Source organism: Oncorhynchus clarkii, chromosome 4 (assembly GCF_045791955.1).
Source record: "Oncorhynchus clarkii lewisi isolate Uvic-CL-2024 chromosome 4, UVic_Ocla_1.0, whole genome shotgun sequence".
NCBI classification, from domain to species: domain Eukaryota; kingdom Metazoa; phylum Chordata; class Actinopteri; order Salmoniformes; family Salmonidae; genus Oncorhynchus; species Oncorhynchus clarkii.
In genome coordinates, this window is record NC_092150.1 from 71,977,264 (window position 1) to 71,998,806 (window position 21,543).

At 44.9% G+C, this 21,543-nt stretch overlaps 2 protein-coding genes across 3 annotated transcripts in view; one reads left to right on the forward strand and one right to left on the reverse strand.

Annotated features, from left to right (window-relative positions):
- The first annotated feature begins 766 nt into the window (after positions 1-766).
- Positions 767-11,316, forward strand: LOC139407240 (zinc finger and BTB domain containing 2b). The gene is made up of 3 exons (XM_071150838.1): positions 767-1,561; positions 7,088-7,268; positions 7,546-11,316. Exons 2-3 carry the CDS (start codon positions 7,096-7,098, stop codon positions 8,960-8,962), a joined length of 1,590 nt encoding a protein of 529 aa, XP_071006939.1. The 5' UTR covers positions 767-1,561; positions 7,088-7,095; the 3' UTR covers positions 8,963-11,316.
- A 1,757-nt stretch (positions 11,317-13,073) lies between these two features.
- LOC139407241 (A kinase (PRKA) anchor protein 12b) overlaps positions 13,074-21,543 on the reverse strand; it is a 60,430-nt gene continuing 51,960 nt past the window's right edge. For both annotated transcript variants that reach the window (XM_071150839.1, XM_071150840.1), the window contains 2 exons: positions 16,678-21,219; positions 13,074-15,494 (listed from right to left, as the gene is read on the reverse strand). In XM_071150839.1, the coding sequence (XP_071006940.1) occupies positions 16,682-21,219 (4,538 nt within the window). In that variant the 3' untranslated portion in view covers positions 13,074-15,494; positions 16,678-16,681. The remainder of the gene's footprint in view (positions 15,495-16,677; positions 21,220-21,543) is intronic.

Here is a 21,543-nt window from a genome sequence, read left to right on the forward strand (position 1 = left end):
AGTGTTTCATATGTCTGCTTTAAAACCTGAAACTCAGCCCTGAGGATAGCTCTGCTTCTGTGTTTGCATTAGGCAACATCTATCCATTCCAATGAGTTTCACAGGTCACTGTGCCCCAGAGACTCCTGTGTATCCAATGACAAAGTTGGTGTGTGGGTGTCTAAGTTTGTGCCCTCTATGACTATGGGTGTGTACTCCTGTGTGTATTTGTGTGTCTGTATGCCTACTAGTTCATCTGTGTGTGTGTGTGTATTTGTGTGTGTGTAGTCCCCCCCCCCCCCCCCACACTTCCTGAGTTTCCTGGCAGGCGATGTGTGTGTGTTTTCTCTCTCCTTGGTCATGCTAGCTCACATCCTGTTGAAAATGATACAGAAGTCTGTTGATATGGCCAGAATTCTGACCATGAGGAATATGGGTAGCAGTAACACTTATAATGAACCCTGTAACAAAGCCTCTTACACAGTCATAAGCAGCATATAACCATGTAATAAGCAGCCATAAGGAGTGTTGTACAGTGGTGTTTCTTTAATGTTTTATCAGGTTCCAAGTGGCTGCTGGTGGTTCATGTCCTGGATCAAGATCCTCTTGAATTGTATTTGACTCCTCCTTTTGAAAATATAAAATTACCCTGTTAATCAACTGTAGCACAGCAAACACCTCAGATGACAACTGTAGTGGTCCTTTTAGGCTTGAAATAGCCAGGAGGATTTTCTGAAGTATTTGCCAATGACAAATAGAGAAAAACACACACATAATCATACATAAATGCCCCAAAGTAATTTCTTGCAAATCATACATGTTCTGCACCATGAAACGTGGAATGCAATTTATCCTATAATCTGAAACACATTTTGACATTTGTAACCAACATAGCCGAATTAAACGAATTCATGGGGGACTAGATTAGGCCTAACAAAATATACTGAAATTAAATTAAAAAGTTAACTAGTTCATTGCCCTCCCGCACTTTGAGAACCCCAGAATTCTAATTTACAAATTGAACCAAAAGCAGCCAACAATCTGGGTACCAACGTCTGCCTCGCGACAGTTGCCAGAGACTCACCGCGGCGGTAAATTCGTTTGTTTACAGGAAGCTCTTGTTTGCTACCAACCGAAAATGCAAATGCAGTCACGATTGTAGACTACGTTAAACGTTATCTGTTTGTGTGGGGGTGGGGTGGGCGACCTACGGCTATTTTCCCCTACATCGGTTTGTTTGACGTGCCCCAACCGGAGATTGAATAAATTATCATACAGTGCTCGCCCTCTATAGTCCTTTTCGTTTAGCTGTAACGAGGTGGATACAATTCTCTATTCACAGTGACACACGGCGGTTACGGTTCCCTTCCCAAAGAGAATTCGTCCGTTAAGCGAACTGCTGTTTTTAAGTGCCCTACATAGTCATGTGATTGTAACGTAACCCGACCGGAAAACACCGACGACCATCGCTACCAATGCTTCTTGAGAGGAACAGAGCAGCTGCAAGCCCAACGGACAAGTCCTCCGGTAACAAACAACAACACGACTAACTCCACGGATTCAAGGCAAGCAGAGTAGAAAGGTAAGTCTACCCGCACTTAATTACATTTTGTATACCGACTGATGTAATTTATATACGGGTTCAATAAATCGGTCACTTTGAAGTTTAAGAAATGTATTCGGCGACCACCCCTTGTCCATTTCATGAGGCTCCGTTTATTTTCGCTACACCGCTCCTCTAGTCGGGGGGGCAAAGCAGAGGCTGGCGCCTGAGCCTTCGTGGCGCGCTCGAACACACCGTTTCAGCTCCTAAATGAAACCGATTACAATTATTTTGTTACTTGCCGATGCGTGGGTCTATAGCTAAACTAGACATGCCAGCAGCATAGGCGTTCACCTATAGGTTTTGTAAGGGCTATTTTTTTGTTTAGGATGAAAACGTACTGCGGAAGTGGTTTCTCTGCGGGATATCGGGCCGTTCCACGTGTCTACAATAGGGGCGGCGCTTTCTTACAAACACATAGGACTACTATGAACACATGGTACTTTACTGCTAGATTCCTAATTCTTGAGTGACTGCTCAAAGGTTTACTATTACTAAATGACTCATTCATAATTATTGAGTGTCACAGGTCTCAACAATTGACTGCTGGATGTCTGCCTCTACACAAAATATCATGATGGTATTTTCTGATAATGTAAGGCAGGCTACTTTATTTGCCAGAATGGATTTAATAAACATATTTGTCAATATTGTTTAATCACCACCAATGCTGCAACATTAGCCTGCAGTGTTTTCCAGCAGTATTAGTAGACTATTGTGTCTGGACCAGATTGAGAGTTGCTCTCTTCATCTCTTTAGACAATTCCAGATTAGGTGGCGATTTTAGCATGTAAACCTTGGTGGGGCAAAATGAAAAAAGTGGGATGCATGTCAGCAAAGCCACAACACTAAACAATACATTAATTGCACTATAACGGTGACAAACAGTGCCCGCAAACTATTAGGGCCTACATAAATCTGTCCCAACAGCAGTCTCAACACCTTACCACTGCTACACCTGGCTATCAGCGGAGCCTTGTCTGGCAGTGAAACAGTTCATTCAGCCTCATTTACTGCCTTAAAAACATAGCTGATATGGCTGACTTGCTTAAACAAATGATGTTTCTAATGACAATTGAGATGTACAAACTATGACATAAGGGGATGACAAGCAGATAAGAGGCAATCCGTAATTTCGATTGAGACAAAGAGCGATCTAGGATGGATGTATCGTTAGTCAATATAACCATTTGTTTAGCACTTTTGAAATGTACAGCAACAGAATTCAGAACATGGGCCAATCTTACAGTGCTCTCCCTGTACACCAAGTTAGAACCGTAGGATAAATAAAAGGGGCATCTAAGCAGACAATGAAAGCTATTACAATATTCAATGATTACATTTCTCTAAAGCAGGTTATAGGCTACAGTAGAACAGTAGGTGAAATTAAGAGGGGTAAATAGACCACATTTTTAGGTTGAGGTACGTGGGCTACTAACATCTTTTTAAGCTTTATTTAACTAGGCGAGTCAGTTATAAACAAATTCTTATTTACAATGACGGCCTACCCCGGCCAAACCCTGACCCGGACAACGCTGGGCCAATTGTGCGCCGCCCTATGGGACTCCCAATCACGTCCGGTTGTGATACATCCTGGAATCTAATCAGAGTCTGTAGTGACACCTCTCGCACTGAGATGCAGTGCCTTAGCCGCTGCGCCACTTGGGAGCCCTAAACTACACAACATACACTTCGTATTACTTTTTTAGCTACCATATACATATCTCCCTGGCATATTACATCATTTATGAAGCAGCACACAATACATTTTTGGACTCACCTTGTTGTGCTCAGCTCACTTGAACAGGAAGGTGGCGTGGCGGTCCTCTGAGTTAGGTTGTTTTGAGCGTGGCACAATTCATGCTTCATTGACAGCATGGCCAATGTTGAATGTTTATAATTTTAAACTTGGAAAAGAGCCCCTTAATCCCAGATTTGGGACCACACAGCCACTGTCACCGATTCCTTCCAAACCACTCGTTGAATTTGCTATTTCCAACTTGTTGTGTAATGTTTATGTCCAACGGCCGATGAGCACCGATACGTTTTATCTATAATTTCTCTTCATTATTTCTCTTCATATGACAAGGATTTAAAAGGATTTGCCAGATTGTCGACTTGATTCATGATTACTGCTAGCTAAGATGGTGAAAGTATGATGTTGACATGATCAGTCCAATCAAAGCTACTGTACATATAACGTGATTTGACATCCTTTTATCTTTGGCCAATGACCTTGAGCCTTCTTGGATGGGCACTTCTATGGCAGCAGTCGAAGGGCTAGAATTTTCAAGGTCTGCTCTTACACTTGGCAGTGATGTAAAGTTCCCATGAGTGACAGAACACTGAGCCAATCACTGTGCAACACTCCATATTTTCTGCTGGCTTTCCCCACCACCACATAAAGCACTGAGCTAGGCTGAAACACCTGCACACCCAAGAAAACAAAAAGAGACCATGTTTGTATGCGGCTTTATTAACTCAATGATATACAGTGCCTTGCGAAAGTATTCGCCCCCCTTGAACTTTGCGACCTTTTGTCACATTTCAGGCTTCAAACATAAAGATATAAAACTGTTTTTTTGTGAAGAATCAACAACAAGTGGGACACAATCATGAAGTGGAACGACATTTATTGGATATTTCAAACTTTTTTAACAAATCAAAAACTGAAAAATTGGGTGTGCAAAATTATTCAGCCCCCTTAAGTTAATACTTTGTAGTGCCACCTTTTGCTGCGATTACAGCTGTAAGTCGCTTGGGGTATGTCTATCAGTTTTGCACATTGAGAGACTGACATTTTTTCCCATTCCTCCTTGCAAAACAGCTCGAGCTCAGTGAGGTTGGATGGAGAGCATTTGTGAACAGCAGTTTTCAGTTCTTTCCACAGATTCTCTATTGGATTCAGGTCTGGACTTTGACTTGGCCATTCTAACACCTAGATATGTTTATTTTTGAACCATTCCATTGTAGATTTTGCTTTATGTTTTGGATCATTGTCTTGTTGGAAGACAAATCTCCGTCCCAGTCTCAGGTCTTTTGCAGACTCCATCAGGTTTTCTTCCAGAATGGTCCTGTATTTGGCTCCATCCATCTTCCCATCAATTTTAACCATCTTCCCTGTCCCTGCTGAAGAAAAGCAGGCCCAAACCATGATGCTGCCACCACCATGTTTGACAGTGGGGATGGTGTGTTCAGCTGTGTTGCTTTTACGCCAAACATAACGTTTTGCATTGTTGCCAAAAAGTTCAATTTTGGTTTAATCTGACCAGAGCACCTTCTTCCACATGTTTGGTGTGTCTCCCAGGTGGCTTGTGGCAAACTTTAAACAACACTTTTTATGGATATCTTTAAGAAATGGCTTTCTTCTTGCCACTCTTCCATAAAGGCCAGATTTGTGCAATATACAACTGATTGTTGTCCTATGGACAGAGTCTCCCACCTCAGCTGTAGATCTCTGCAGTTCATCCAGAGTGATCATGGGCCTCTTGGCTGCATCTCTGATCAGTCTTCTCCTTGTATGAGCTGAAAGTTTAGAGGGGACGGCCAGGTCTTGGTAGATTTGCAGTGGTCTGATACTCCTTCCATTTCAATATTATCGCTTGCACAGTGCTCCTTGGGATGTTTAAAGCTTGGGAAATCTTTTTGTATCCAAATCCGGCTTTAAACTTCTTCACAACAGTATCTCGGACCTGCCTGGTGTGTTCCTTGTTCTTCATGATGCTCTCTGCGCTTTTAACGGACCTCTGAGACTATCACAGTGCAGGTGCATTTATACGGAGACTTGATTACACACAGGTGGATTGTATTTATCATCATTAGTCATTTAGGTCAACATTGGATCATTCAGAGATCCTCACTGAACTTCTGGAGAGAGTTTGCTGCACTGAAAGTAAGGGGGCTGAATAATTTTGCACGCCCAATTTTTCAGTTTTTGATTTGTTAAAAAAGTTTGAAATATCCAATAAATGTCGTTCCACTTCATGATTGTGTCCCACTTGTTGTTGATTCTTCACAAAAAAATACAGTTTTATATCTTTATGTTTGAAGCCTGAAATGTGGCAAAAGGTCGCAAAGTTCAAGGGGGCCGAATACTTTCGCAAGGCACTGTATATATAATTATTTTACATTGTTTGTAAACTGATGTGTTAATGCCAAAATAACATGCAAAACAGGAAAGCCCCCCCCCCCCCCCCCCCCCCCCCCAAAAAAAAAAAAGTTATTTGTTCAAAAATTGTGTGGCTCAAAACAGATGGGGCTCTGCCCCACCTGCCCTGAATGACGAATCGCCACTGGGCAGCCCTCCTTCTTATGTACATGCAAAGAGAAGGCTCCTGTGTCAGCCTAGTGCCTACTGCCCAGGGTTTTGACTTGAGTGTTGTGGTGTTCCTGTGTGGTATAGTGAGAGAATGGGTGTTATACCCTGCATGTTCCATTCCCATTGGTGGAGGGGTGGAACCAGTCAGTCTTGCCTCAGGAATGTGTAGATATACACAAACCTGATCATGTGACGCCCAAAAGCCTCCAATCCTGTGGTGACCTTTAGGGGTCAACTGCAGCTGTCTTGGTGGCCAGAGCAGAGAGCACACTCCCTATATGAGTAAGGGTTCAAAGGGCGTAGGCATGCGAGGGGGTTGGAATCCCGTCAAAGGACTGAGAGCAGATTGTGCCTGAAGAGATTAGGCTACTTACCTAAGCATACACCTTTATTCCATGGATCTGTCAGTTTCTATCTGACACTTCTGATTGGCTGGAATTCCAAGGCGGTATTTGCACTCCCTCTGGAGATGGTGAGGTGACTGAGGTCTATATCGGAGTAACTTTTAGGTGTCTTATTCCACATCATCCAGTTTGTTTTATACAGTAGTTTTTGTTCAACTGACATAACTGCAAGGAAAAATACATTCAATGTGGTGTGCTCTTTCTTCCAAATGGATATTCTTCTAGCCTAAATATACGGGAGGTTAACCCCTCCTCTGCATCCTGTCCCCTGAGGCAGCTTGTAGGGTTGTGTGAGTAGTCCTCCGGAAGCTGCAGCCTAGAGGTCAATAAGGAAACCACCCATTCTGTCTCCTTTCCCATCGAACGCTTTTGCTAATGTGGTTATAGCCAGCCTTGTGGAAAAACTATCCAGTCAATAGCTCTGCGAACCTCAGAATCTCTGAGATCAGGTCATCTGATGTTAAACAGCTCCTTGTACTCATTGGACATTGAGCTGTTAGGCTATGTTTAGGACAAGAGCCCTTCCCTGCTTTGAAATACATTTGATGAAAAAGATGATTAAAATAGTATGCTCATACATTATGTATCAGAAAATAAGCCATTAAATTGCCTCTATTCAACAACAGCGTTTGTTTTGTTAGCCTACATTGGAGTTTGTTGTGGTGTTACAGCTGTCAGTGGCCCTCTCAGACTTCTTTCTTTGGTGGCATTGTAGTCCTCTTCCAGACAGGAAACTAACCAACTGACTGACTTGCCTTCGTCTTTGTGTCTTTCTATGTGCAGGTTGAAGAATGGAGTTGGCCAACCATGGTCTTATCCTCCTGCAGCAGCTCAACGCTCAGAGGGAGTTTGGCTTCCTGTGTGACTGTACCATCGCCATCGGAGACGTCTTCTTCAAAGCCCACAAGGCCGTGCTGGCCGCCTTCTCAAACTACTTCAGAATGCTCTTCATACACCAGGACAGGTATGGTAAACAACACGGCATGGGCTCTATCTGTAGGCTACATTAAGCTAGGCTAACATTACGTTTACTAATGATTTACAACTGAAAGCTTAATATAGCCCTGCTTGGACTGTTCAAACAAGTTCACCTAAAGGTTGTAGTAGAATATGTGCAACTCAATAAGGAAAGGACCATGTTTATGTATGGTGATCAATAAAAGCTTTTGTTTTCAATTTCCAAGATGTTTTGATGTGGCTGATAAATAAATTATTATTTATACCATGAATTCTCTTTTCAGTGACTGTGTCCGCCTGAAGGCTGCCGACATCCAGCCAGACATCTTCAGCTACCTCCTCAACCTGATGTACACAGGGAAGCTGGCCCCTCAGCTCATCGACCCAGCCAGGCTGGAGCAGGGGGTCAAGTTCCTCCACGCCTACCCCCTCCTCCAGGAGGCCAGCCTGGCCAGCCAGACATCCTTCTCCCACCCAGAGCCCAGCCTGCCCCTCTCTACTTCCCTCTTTGGCATCCAGATCTCCGACAAGCAGGTTGCGCTGTCCGGCAGGCTGCCCATCCGGCGCCAGCTCTCCTCGCCTTTTGACCTGGACAGCCTCCCTGACAGGAAGTATCCGTCCACGTCTGCTGTAACAGCGGCATTCACCAACCATGCGTCCAAGCTGGACTCTTCGTTTCAGGAAATGGTGGAGGCTTCGACCAGCGGTCAACGGGCCTCGTATGAGGAGCATGGAGGGAACACCCCGACAGGAGAGGCGCCCTCCTTGGGTAGCTCCAACACCATTCTCCATGTGAAGCCGAGCATCATGAAGAGGAATGCCTCCTTCAGGAAGCACTACTCCTGCCACCTGTGTGGCAGCCGCTTCAACCAGAGGAGCCTGTTGAGGGAGCACCTCCTGCAGCACAGCCTGGCCCGGCTCCCTCTGGTGGCCAAGCCCAGCGGTGCACACTCACCTGTCCTCCCAGGAGGAGGAGCAGCCACCACACCAGAGGTAGAGGAGGTCCTGCTAAGGGGAGTTGGAGAACGGTCTGCTGCCATGACAGTTGAGATGCTTAGTGACAGCGAGCAAGCACCGCCCTCTGGTTTCAGCATGGACTCTCCCAGAGCAGAGTTGTCGGGGTGGGCGACCGGGTGTCAGTCCCAGGCCGACACCCCACCTCCATCGGACATTGCGGATATCGACAACTTGGAAAGTGCTGACCTGGACCGCGAGGTGAAGCGCAGGAAGTACGAGTGCGCCACCTGCGGACGCAAGTTCATCCAGAAGAGCCACTGGCGAGAGCACATGTACATCCACACGGGAAAGCCCTACAAGTGCAGCGCCTGCGGCAAGAGCTTCTGTCGTGCCAACCAGGCGGCTCGCCACGTGTGCCTGACCCAGGGTGCCGACGCCTACACCATGGTGGACCGGCAGAGCATGGAGCTGTGTGCCGCAGGGGACGACACCAGCCAGATGGAGGCGCTGTTCCTAGGCTCGGCCAGGCCCTACAAGTGTAATGTCTGTGAGACCACCTTCTCCAGCCCCAACGAGGTCATCAAGCACCTGTGCTTCAGCCAAGGGGCTCTAGCTGGCCTGCAGGGGCAGTCAGGGGTGCGGCTGCTGCAGGGGGAGGAGTTTCCCAAAGACGAGGGCTCTGATTCGTCCGGCGCCGCCACCCTCATTACGGCCATAAAAACTGAGCAGATCTTGGTGGAGTAGGTCCACAGCACCAGAACCAGTCTTATATTTTTATTCTCTTATATACAGTATGTTTATTATTTCCTTTGGTAAATGATGGTCAGTAGTTAAGCTAAAGATTTAGTTAGAGGTATATAGGAGGGGTTTTATATCTACTGAAAATGCTTCCTCAGGTTTATTTAACAGCAAAGCCAGAGACTTGGACTTGTTTCAGTAGAAACTGTCTATTAAGTGTCCATGTGAAAACCACACACTGTACTAAGTCTTCTTTCCAACATGACGTTGCATTTGTTCGCCCATTTGTTCTCCTATGCATATGTCACTGACCAATTGGCAAAGTAGTATGTTGCTATATGTTTCTCAAAATATGTGCTACAGTTGAGTTCGTGGTGTAATTATGACTAGGGCTTTGTCGTATTCTCAGTCTCTTTCTGGTGCTTCATTTACATAGGTCTGTCACATTGGTTTCTGTTACTTAATTTAAAGTGGCCGTTGGCTGTGGTCGAGCCTCTCACTCGGCTTTTAGCTCCAGACAGGAACAGGAAGTTGAGAGAGAGTTCCGGAGGAAGTGATGTTTCTCTATAATCAAATGGTGCAGGAGATACCAGGGGAAGCAACAGGCAGGCAGGTGCAGACCGAATGGGGGTCTCAACACATCTGCTGTAAAAGAAAACGTATCTCCTTTTCCAAAGTGTTATCTCCTGCAGTATACTGATGAAATAAGTATATGCCCAGTCCGGAATCAACCTCATTCCATGGCCTATTAGGTCCAGTCCAGAATCAACCTCATTCCATGGCCTATTAGGTCCAGTCCAGAATCAACCTCATTCCATGGCCTATTAGGTCCAGTCCAGTAGGCTGTGTCTTCCTTTGGCAGTTTTCAGTAACCTTGTAAGCAGAACATGTACCATGACATTTCATAATTCCGTGGTATAAATTCCCTTCTGTACATTGTTTTTGAACAGCCATTTTGTTACTTTTTGTGCAACGTGTGCCAACTGTGGGTATGAAAAGAAGCACAATTGCCATAGACGAAACAGGGCAATCTAGGCCCAAATTAAGGATTGTGTTGGTTACTCCAACAGAGGCCTCAAAGCAGAAGCAAGCACTGTAGCTTTATAGGTGATGTTTACAGTCGTGCCATTTTTATAAACCTTTGTTTATTTTAAATAGCTACTATCTGTGGATTTTAAACACATTTATGTTATCATATTTTGATGCCTACATGTATTGAAGGGAGTTTTCAATTCTGTACAATATTGTACACCTTGCCAATTGATGATCATTTGCTTGAATTTGTTCTTAAAGACCTTATTTTGTGTTGGATATACCTTTCTAATTTTATATACAATGCTATATTTACAAATCATATTTTTTATTGCAAAGTTTGTATATTACTAATTGGTTTCCAATCTAGAAAACAATTGATTTAGTATAGTGAAGGTGTATGTATATTTGTTGTCAATCTCTTTCCATTCAAGGCCTTGGTGTTACTGACAAAATTCTAGTATGATATTTATCTTCATCTGCTGCGGCTTCATTTGCAGTTACTCTTTCCCTCTGTTTGTACAGTACGGTTTGGTGGCAGGGAGGGTCAGGCTCAGTTCCATTTTGACCCCTAGCCCAGTCTCCTCTAGCTTCGTTCTATCCTTTTGGATCTCCTAGACTAGCTGAAAGAAAAATGGCCATCCATATAGTAAATATGGCTTTATGGTTTATGCCTATCCTATCTAGACTCTATCCAGGGTGGGGCCAACTGGGACTGGGGTTCCATACTACTTTCGCACAAATGGAGTCTTCATGCTGAGCAAATTAGACATAGTTCAGTCACATTTCCATTGGCTTAAAGACACAATATAAAAGTGAGTGTTACATGGGGGAAGGACTCCTATTTATCTCGTGACTCACGCTGTGTTATAGTATATTCAGGCATTGTGAAGTGAATACTACTGAAGTGTACTTCTCAGAGGTCAACATATAGCACGTTTCTCCTCATCAGTTAGTCTCTGGATTCTCCCTGCTGAGCTCAAGTTGTACAATGTTCAACCACATTGGTCGTAGGTGTAAACTAACAGCTTAACGTCTTTCCCTGTGTCAATTATAAAATGTGTATTTATGCAAGCGGTTGGTCTTTTCTGTGTTGGGATATTTTTGGAAACAAGTTTCAGTGGTAATGGGGAAGCTGGGCGAGGGGAAGTCCCCGACCTGTGATCCTGGAGCGTTCACACTGCTGCCCTCCCAAAGCTCAGTTGAACATGTACTGTGATATCTCTGTGTTCTCAGGAACGTGAGTTAGTCTTCTGTGTAAATAATAAAGAAAACTATTTTACATTTTCACAGTGAAGAATGAACAATTAAAGAGATGTTTTGCAGAATTATGGCATGATTAATTATTTCTTATTCAGCTGTATTCATCCCAAGAATACATGCATGTTTGATTTCAGATGTTTTACTCATCTTTTGGCTTTGGTTAAATAAACTCTAGACATCGCTACGGAGGGTTTCCCAGTCTTTCATCAACCCCATCCAAATGAACACGTGGTTGTTGATTAAATCGTGGATTGGTGTTGGGCTAATGTCAATGTATGGGAATTAGTTGATCCTGAAGATGTTACAAGATGTCTCCACTTCATAAAGGGTTTTGGCTCCTCTCCCTCCTTATAGGACAGTGGCGTTGTTGTATTACTCTGTAGGGTGGGGAAGACTTGGGTCTGTAATCTCATTTCTGCATTCAATTCAAATTCAGAGTTTTACTCCAGACTTTTCTAGTTAATAACTCACAACAGACTCTAAAACATTCATGATTTACAGAGCTGTTCACCGTTTTAACTGGCTTGTTCCATGACAACTTGGCCCAGGCAAGTTATACTAGATAGAGCAGTGGGACGGAAGTGTAAAGGCCAAATGCAGTTTAGTGTTTGAAAAGACCACTTGAAATTACAACCAGTTTTTGGGGGATGGAGTTTTGGTCACCAGGCAGTAAATTAGTTAATAGACCAATAACAAAGAGAGTTCCAAACCTCTCTGCCAATAATAGCAAGTTTTCAGATTTCCCCTCCCCACCCAGACAGTCCAAGATAGATTCTGTTTGAGAAATTGCTATTTGACCATTTTAATTTAAAACAATCACAGTAAGGTACTTAATTGTTAGCTAGGAAAAAAAATGTTTATTGAGATAAAAACGGCTGCGTTGGACCTTAAAACTTCTTAAGGATCCGCCCCTTTTTTTCCAATTTTCACCTAAAATGACATACCCAAATCTAACTGCCTGTAGCTCAGGCCCTGAAGTAAGGATTTGCATATTATTGGTACCATTTCAAAGGAAACACTTTGAAGTTTGTGGAAATGTAAAAGCCATGTAGGAGAATATAACACAATGGATCAGGTAAAAGATAATACAAAGAAAAAAACAACCGTTCTTTTATATATTTTTGTACCATCATCTTTGAAATGCAAGAGAAAGGCCATAATGTATTATTCCAGCCCAGGTGCAATTTAGATTTTGGCACTAGATGGCAGCAGTGTATGTGCAACGTTTTAGACTGATCCAATGAACCATTGCATTTGTTAAAACATTTGTATCAAGGCTGCCCAAATGTGCCTAATTTGTTTATTAACTTTTCATGTTCAAAATTGTGCACTTTCCTCAAGCAATAGCATGGTATTCTTTCACTGTAATAACTACTGTAAACTGGACAGTGCAGTTAGATTGACAAGAATTTAAGCTTTCTACCAATATCAGATATGTCTATGTCCTGGGAAATGTTCTTGTTACTTACAACCTCATGCTAATCGCATTAGCCTACGTTAGCTCAACCGTCCCGTGGACTGGACACCGATCCCGTTAGCGTATATTTGCCCATGTTTTGAAAAAGCTGTAACAAATGACTAATCCGTACTACAGAGGCAAAAGTAAGCCATAAGTAAGCCAGTTTATTTTGTGATCTTTCAAACATTTAAACATCTTGAGGATCATATGCAATGGTGTCTTGCCAATATGACTTCTGCAAGATTTCGTGACATCCTCACCTTGGACATCATTCTCCAAATCTTTTTACAGTATGATGGTATCAGTTTCATGTGTGATAATTAATACACTAAATGTAGTTCAGAACCAGATAGAAACAGAAACTCAGGTACACATTTTTATATTGCTAGCTTTATTTTTGAATGAAATATAGACAGGTTTCTCTATCTACTATTAACAGCTTGGAAAATGTAAAAGACAGAATTAAGTCCATGCTACAGATACATTATATGCTTATAGGTTATTACAATATAATTTTTTTGAAGTGCATAGGTATACAATTTGTACAGATGTTACCAGGTTCACAGTTAGATTGTGTTACAAAAAGCTCGGGCGGATCTAAGGTGGAGGTGTTTCCAAACCAAATGCAATAGAATAAGCAGTGAACACAGACTGTTTATTATTTATTTGTACTATTTTACATAAAACAAACATTATGGATGTGTGTGACAAATCCACAGTCAAAGTAAAGTGAAACAGTGACCAGATATAGTGGTCGAGGCTGCTAGGATTTCTCTTGTGTCTCATTGGTCAGTCAGCTTTGTGAGGTGTAAAGTCTAGAGCTATATTGTCAATCATCATTTTGACATCCGAGGGATAAATAGGAAGCACTCCATTCTCACAGTATGTGCCCACAGTAGAATTGGCTCATCTAGCCACCCTAACTAATCCCAAAATCAGCATTTGAATTTCATTGGTAAATAAAAGTTGACTTGAAGATAAGTAAATCAGGCTGACCCAGAATGAGGCATTTGAGACAAATTGGACACATTTCGTCCTGCTGATGTTCTATCATGTTAGCAACCATGGATAACCTACCCTAAGTCAATTTGGCTTGGCTACATAGAAATGTCAAAATAAGATGTTCTCTTTGTCTGGTACCATGTGATTTGTGATTGAGTAGTTTGTACCATCTAAAAACCTCACTGTTGCCAAATCAGTGAGGTTATGACTTACTGTACTGTCACACAAGTAAGTTACAACATGAAATGCATGTGTGGAATGTATTTTCAGGAAACAATGTTCATTTGAAAATGCAATGAAATGTAAACATTTCCAACATTCAAACATAAACATACATAACAGCACTCACCAGTGGGAATGGTAAAATATATCGACTGAGAGATGTGATAGTCTGTATCGGCAGCAGAGGGCGCCAAATAACTGGTGTACACTCCAAACTAGCATACAATCCTCCCTACGAGCGTCCACTGTACACCAGAGATGGACGGATAGATCACCATTTCAAGAGATCAAGCAATTACACATATTTTGAAGTGCTATCCACAACGTTAACAGAAGTCATACACTTGGAAATACAAGACAATCTAACGTGAGATATATGTTACTCTCCCCATGCAAGTGTATGTCCATCATAGTACACTGCATATTAATAAATCAGTGTCACCAAATACCTCTCTCACAATATCAAACCAGGCTGAGATAATAGTGTTTTATTGTATTTTTACACGATAATCAAAGACATACTTATTTCAGAAAGTAACAATACTTTTTTTCACAGTCATTCAGGCAGTGAAGTATGTTTTATCTACAGTAGGAGCTGAAAATATATTGTCAGGCTGAAAGGTGAAGGGAAGTATAGTGTGACAGAACATGTCAAAGATTAAAGTTTGTAAGATTGTTGCACACCTATTGACTTTCACCTCACTCCATGTCTTCACATTAAGTCATCGTCTGCAATCAATGATATCGGACACCGCCATTGAAATCACATATGTACCATGGTTTAGTTAGAATTTCTGCAAAATCCAGACATTATCTTTGAATCTAAGTCTTACATATGTTTGAGAAAATGGGTCACATATTCCATACAAAAAAAAATAAAGGATGGGGGAATGAGAGAATATGCATAAGATATAAATACAATATACAAGATAATAATCCTCCAACTCTAAGACCACACACACACACACACACACACACACACACACACACACACACACACACACACACACACACACACACACACACACACACACACACACACACACACACACACACACACACACACACACACACACACACACACACACACACAAAAAACGGACAGCAGACTCCCGAGCCACAGCAAGGTCATCAAAACAGAAAAAGTAAATCACATTGATTACGAGCCAGATGGGAAGCTTCAAAGGTGCAGGACTGTGGCTTGGTATGTGTGTAGGGAGATCGATGCTTCACCTATGGAGGGACAGTGGGGTGGGGATGCCACCTCTGTGTGACAGGCTGGTGCTGCAGGACAGGGGCATGGGGGAAGGAGAGAGGGGTGGGGTGGAGCGAAGTCACTCAGTCACTCTGGGCAGGTTGGGGTGGAGCGAAATCACTCAGTCGCTCAGGGTGGGGTGGAGCTCAGTCACTCAGTCGCTCTGGGCAGGGTGGGGTTGAACTCAGTCTCAGTGTGTCTCCACAGTGCATCCTCTCACTCTCTCTCTCTTGCTAACTTTCTCACTATCACTCACTTCCTGGTCAGGACAGTCCGTCTCCCAGACAACCATCTTGCATCTACAGCTAGGGTATAAATAAATAAATGTTATTAGTAAATGGGTACCATTATCCTTGGAAACACATATCAAAAACTGGTCTCCAACCTGTGGATAACAATTAGGAAATGACTTGATTTATTTAGAAAACTTCATTCAGTGGATTTTTTCTTCTAATGGATTGTTCTAATAAGATACTTGCATCTGAGAGTAGTTTGAAACAGGAGAACTTAGTGCCTCATACGCCTGAGTCTAAAATGCTTTTTGGGATGTTGTAGACTGCAGTACTGCTGACTCAGAACCCCCTATATGTCTCTCTCTCATGTATACCTCTCTTTCTTTCTCTGCTCCACTTTCCCCTCTCTTCCTCCCTCCCCTCTTCTCTGTCTGCTCCGTTATCCATTTCTCTTGGTTTTGTTTTTATGACTCAGCATGCTTAGTGGGACTGCTGTGTCAATGCTGCTTTCAGCCCGTTGTAATTCACTGACTCCTCTTTTTGCTGCAGTGCTGCGTTATTGCTTATTAAACATAGAACACGCCCTTTAATCAAGTCAAATTTCAGGTGGACCTTGTGTAGAATTGACAAATAAAGTGATCTGAATCTTAAAAACATGTAGGTTATTCTGACATGTTTGCTTGACTCCATATTGAATCTGGGATGAAGGGAGAAAAGGAGGAGGATGAGGGAGGAATCATAATCAGTCTGTCAGCACAATTTCATCTGCCCCTCACACACCGCTTCTCTTTATAGACCGCGGTCTACAAACTAGGGGTCAACCACGGCATTCCTGCTTTGATATAAAACGTCCCCAGGTTACTCGTACCTCGAACAAAAGCTGTTTCATCTGGTCAGCCGGAAAGTCTCCCCCTCCCCCCTGATAAAAGTAGTGCCCATTGATGTTTTAAAAAAAGCCACCATGAGAAGATTGTTTGATATTTTTTAAATAGTGCACCTTTTCATCATGCTAGTTGAACATAATAACCTTAATAATATGTCTAGAATTGGTACCTTGGTCAAATACTAGAAATCGCTTTCTTTCATTTTCTTGTGTTAGAAGACAAGGGTATGACCAGATGTCTCTAAAATATGTAGCATGACTAACATTAACTACATCCATTTAATTGTGGGGAAATATTTTTGGGACTCTTTGACATATAAACATCAACTCATTACTTAATCATAAACATAAGATATAAGACAGACTGCTTACCTGCTCACGATGTAGCTGTGAGCTCTGTGGAGGAGACAGTTTCAATCTCCCTAACTGCCTCCTCGATCACCTCGATCACCTGCGCCATCACCTCCACACGCTTCACTGGCGTCGCCTTCTCTGCCCCTGCCTCCGCTGGTCTGGCAACTGTCACAGCCATGGCGATGGCAACCTCCTCTTCCACGATGTTAGCAGGAGCCTCTAGGCTGGCAGTCACAGCTGGGGTGTCTGGTGTGGATTCAGGGGCTGGCGTGACTTCTTTAGCCAGGGCTTCCTTTGTCTCTGGTGCGCTTACAATGGCATCGATTTCCACCACCTCCTCCATCTGGATTTCCTTTGCTTCCTTCTCTTCAACGATCTGTGCCGCTTGATTGACCACCTGTACTGTATGTGGGCCCACAACCTCAGCAGTCGTCTCCTTTGGCTGGGCTGGGGCTTTCGGTGTCTCTGTGAGCCCCTCTGGTACTGGGGTCGCTTCTGTCACCACCACTGCTTCTGACTTCTCATCAGCTGCCTCTGGAACGGGAACCTCTGCTATCACTTCCTGAACCAGCTTGATTACCTCAGCTTGTAGAACTTCCTGAACCTCTACTGCCTCTACGTTGCTCTTTACCTTTTGGATCTCCTCCTCTGCCTTTCCATCTGACTCACTCTCTGTCTGTTCCACCGTTACTACAACTTCAACCTCTACAACTTTCTCCTCACTTATGTTGACCTCCACTGCTTGCTTTAATTCCACTTTCTGTTTTATCTCCTCAACTCCCTCTTTGACAACATCCTCCGCCTCCTTGTTAACCTCTTCCACGATACTCTCTGTGATTTCAACTATGACTGGAATTGTCTCAATGACCTGAACGGCCTCGTGAACTTCCTTTGGTGGTTTTTCAGCCTCGGCTTGTGCCTCTGGAGCAGCAGGCTCCTCTGCAGGAGTTTCTGGTGCTGGTGCTTTAACTTGGACTACAGGAGTTTCAGCAATGACAGGTTTCTCCTCTGCTATTTGTTCAATCTCTTTCTCTATCATTGCTACTGCCTGGACTGGTAGTGCGTCTTCAGGTGTCTTCACGGTGGCAGTGACGCAGGCAGGTGCTTCGGGTTCAGCCTCTGCTTCAGACACTTTCTCCACAGCGTTCAGGATGACCACCTGAGCAATGACCAAGCCCGTCTCCTCCATGGCCTCTGCCTCCTTCGTCTCCTCGGCCTCTGTGACACCAACCTCAGTCACTTTCACTTGGATTTGGTAATCACCAGCAGGCTCTGCAACTGCCACTGAGACTGTTTCTACCGCCATGGCCTCCGGGACCTCCGCTTGCTGGGTTTTCACGGACGGTGGGCTGATTAGGCACACAGTCTCCTTGACAATGAAGAACTCTTCAGCAGGGGCTACAACAGCAATGGCTGCCTCGCAAACCTCAGTAACTGTGGCCAGATCAAAGTCAGTTAGCGAGGTAGCCATTTCTCTTGTGATGGGCTCATTCACCTCCTCTACAGGAGCGATGTCTTTGATGGCAGCTGTCTCTTCCACCTCCATCTCCTCACTTTTGACCTCAACGACAGGTGCCTCAGAGATCTCCACAATGTCAGCGGCAATGGATTCTTCGACAGTTGGTGTGATGGGGTCCACCAGCTCCACTCTGGGGGTGTTCTCAGTCACTACAGGGGCCTCGATGATTTCAGCCTCTGTCTGGATATCATTGATCACGGCTAGCTTTTCAACTTCAGGCTCTTTGCCCTCAGTGGCTATCTCAGGCTCTGGGATATCTTCAATAGTCTTCTCTAGGGAGGTCTCCAGGAATGTGCTGTCGACCTGCTCCACTTGAGCCTCAAACATTGGCTCTTCAATATAATCAGCCGCCTCAGTTGGATCAGCCTTGTCCTCCACTGGCAACTCAGCAGACAGAGCATCGCTGATCTCAGCTAGACACTCCACGGTGGGAATCACAGGCTTCTCCACCGCCACCTTGGCAATCTCCTTGGTGCCCAGGCCAGTGCAGATGGCGGTGGCCTCAGTTTCTTTATGCACCATCAAGACAACCTTTGATTCGCTCTCGGTGAACTCAATCGGCGGTGTGGGCTCTGGGATGGACGCAACATTCTCCAGTTGGACCTCTGTGATTTCTACGGAAGTCAGGCTTGGGAGCTCATTGACCAGCTCCACAGCCTCCTGCAGGACCTCCAGAGACTCTGGCTCAGGCTCATAGGGCACAGGGGTGGTTTCTCCAGACATGTCTGGAATCATCTTTGTAGTCACCTCGGCAACAGACAGCTCAGGCTCCTGCTCCAGGCATGTGACCGCCTCTGAGGTCTTCTCTACAATGTCCTCGGCGAGAGTGGTGTCAGCAGACTTTGGGGTGGCGGCACCCTCTTCTGGGATGTCGCTCAGCTGATCGTGTGGAATCTCCTGGAGGTCTTCCACAACAGCCGTGGCTGAGATCCAAGAGGGGGATCTCTCTTCGGTGGAGGATTGAGCCTGAGTGATTGGTGCTGCCTCCTTAGCATCCACTGTCTCCACTGTCATTTCAAATTCAGCCTCTTCCTTAGTCTTGGCATGCTCGTTGTCGTACTCTGAGAGGGGGACCACGGCTGGTGTGTCAGAGTCTTCCTCGCCAGACCCCAGATCGGATAAAAGCTGCTTCTTCTTTCTACGTCCAGGGATGAGTTTCCTCAGAGAGAATGAGGAATCTTCTTTTGAGATTTCACTGTCTGAGACAACCGGTTCGACACCGGACTCATCTGTCTTATCCTCGGCTTTGGGCTTCTTTCTATGGGTGACGAGGCGCTTGAGAGTATCCCAGGTGGACTCTCCTGCGGCAGGGCTAGTGGATGGTTCGGGGGACGACACTGTGTTTTCCTGATCAGCCTCTCTGGAACTTCCAAGAGGAGACTCTGTGGTCTTAGCCGGTTCTTCTCCAGCTTGTGGCGCCTCCTCTTCGATTTTGGTCTCCTCATCTTCAGAGTCAGAGGTCTTCCTGGTCCTTTTCTTATTGCCGCCCATACACATAAGGGCCTCCCATGAGACTGAGGTGTCCATCTTCATCCTTTTGGAGTCCTCGGTGCTGCCCTCCAGCTTTTCAGTGGCTTCGGTTTTTGGGTCCTCCTCAGTGGATTCCGGCTCCTTCTCTTTCTCCACAAACACGGCACTCTCAGTGGAGGACAGGGTGCCCGACTTGGCTTTCTCACCAGTTGCCTCGTCCTCACTCTCAGAGGGCCTCTTGATGCGTTTCTTGGGCGTCACCAGCTTCTTGAAGGAGGACCAGGGCATGATACCTTCTTTCTTCTTCCCTTCATCTGAGCTGGTTACCTCCCCATCAGCCTCTTGGCTGACCTCAGCTTGGGCGGTTTCTACCCCGATGGCATGCTCACCAGACTCCTCTGGAGACGAGGCCCCACTGTCGGGTTTCTGGACCTCTGCTGAATCTGTGGAGGTTTGGAGTTCAGCTGCCTGTTCCCCAGACTCGGTCAGCTTGGCCTCTGCGTCTTTCTTGTCTTTCTTCTGTTTCTTGGTAGAGAGCTTCTTCAGGCCGGCCCCAGTGAAGAGCTTTTTCAGTGGGCTTCCCTGGGCCTTGACCTTCTCCTGGGATGATAGCAGCTCAGCCTCGGTGGTGACCTCGACTGGGGCGTTGTCTGCTTGCACAGCCTCTTCAACTTTCTCTTCCGCTGGTTTGGCATTGTCAGAAATACTGGATTCTGACATTTCTACTGCAACCTCGGCTTGGACCTCCTCTTTGATCTCTTTGACAGGTGCTTCCACTGTCTCAGTTTCTGTGGAATAATCAGGCTTAGCCTCCTCTGGTGTTGTCACTGGTTCCACCTCCTTCACCTCTCCCTCCACCTCTTCTTTTGCTTTCTCTCCATCCTCCTCCACCACAGCCTCTGCTGTTTCCTCTCCCTCCTTTATCTCCTCCCCGGCAGCTTTCTCTTTTGGTTCCTCCTCTTTGGGCTTCTTGATGCTTGCCTTCTTGCGCAGATTGAAGAAGATTCCCTGTGTAAAGAACCTTCTGAAGGGGGACTGAGTGGTCTCCTGGCCAGGTGGGTTAGTTGCAGCTGGGTCCTCAGGCTCTTTCTCTGTAGCTTCTGCCTCAGCTCCCTCTGCAGCCTCTCCATCCACGGTCTCAGATGGGGCATCCACTGGAGTTGCGTCAGTCTCAATGGTGGAGGTATCTGGCTCAGTTGCCTTCTCCTTCTCAGATTTGACCTCCTCCTCTGCAGTGGTGGCTTCCTCCTTAGTTTCCTCAGACCCGCTGGTCTCTCCTTCCTCCACGTCCTTGTCCTTCACCGTCAGCAGCTGCACCGGCTCCGTCTTCTCATTCTTGTCCTTCTTCACAGTGAACTTGAAGCCAACAAACTTAAAGATCTTTTTGAAGCCCACCTCATTGGCTTCACCTGGTTTCTCCTCGACCTCCTTCTCCTCTGCAGAGGTGATGTTGTTTGTGTCAGGTGACTCATTCTCATCCTTCTCTCCGTTCACCTGAGGGGGCACCTCAGCCTGGAGGGAGTCCATTGTTTCAGGAACCTCCTCCTTCTGAGACACGGACACGGCATCAACTGAAATGACAGAGAGATAAAAAGTAAGGTAATATACCCATTCCCACAAACAACAACCGATAGACACTTTCTCTCACACAGGCACATAGGGGGAGCCAGACCAGAGACAAGACTGTATCAGGGCAAATGGAAAATGTGAGAAAACCATTTTTAAAAACTCAAATAGCATCTTCAACATTTGAAGATGACCTAAACCACATCACAAAAGCAATAGCTGACCCCGAGTGGATTTAATCAAGCAGTATGCAAGGACCAGAAATAAAGTTTGATTGTTGACACCAATCAACAACAATGAAATGAATTCCATTGCCAACGCTTGGACAA

Coding starts and splice junctions, on each gene's coding strand:
- LOC139407240 (XM_071150838.1), top strand. CDS start 7,096: ATGGAGTTGGCCAACCATGGTCTTATCCTCCTGCAGCAGCTCAACGCT. Junction 7,269..7,545: donor CTCTTCATACACCAGGACAG/GTATGGTAAACA, acceptor TTCTCTTTTCAG/TGACTGTGTCCGCCTGAAGG.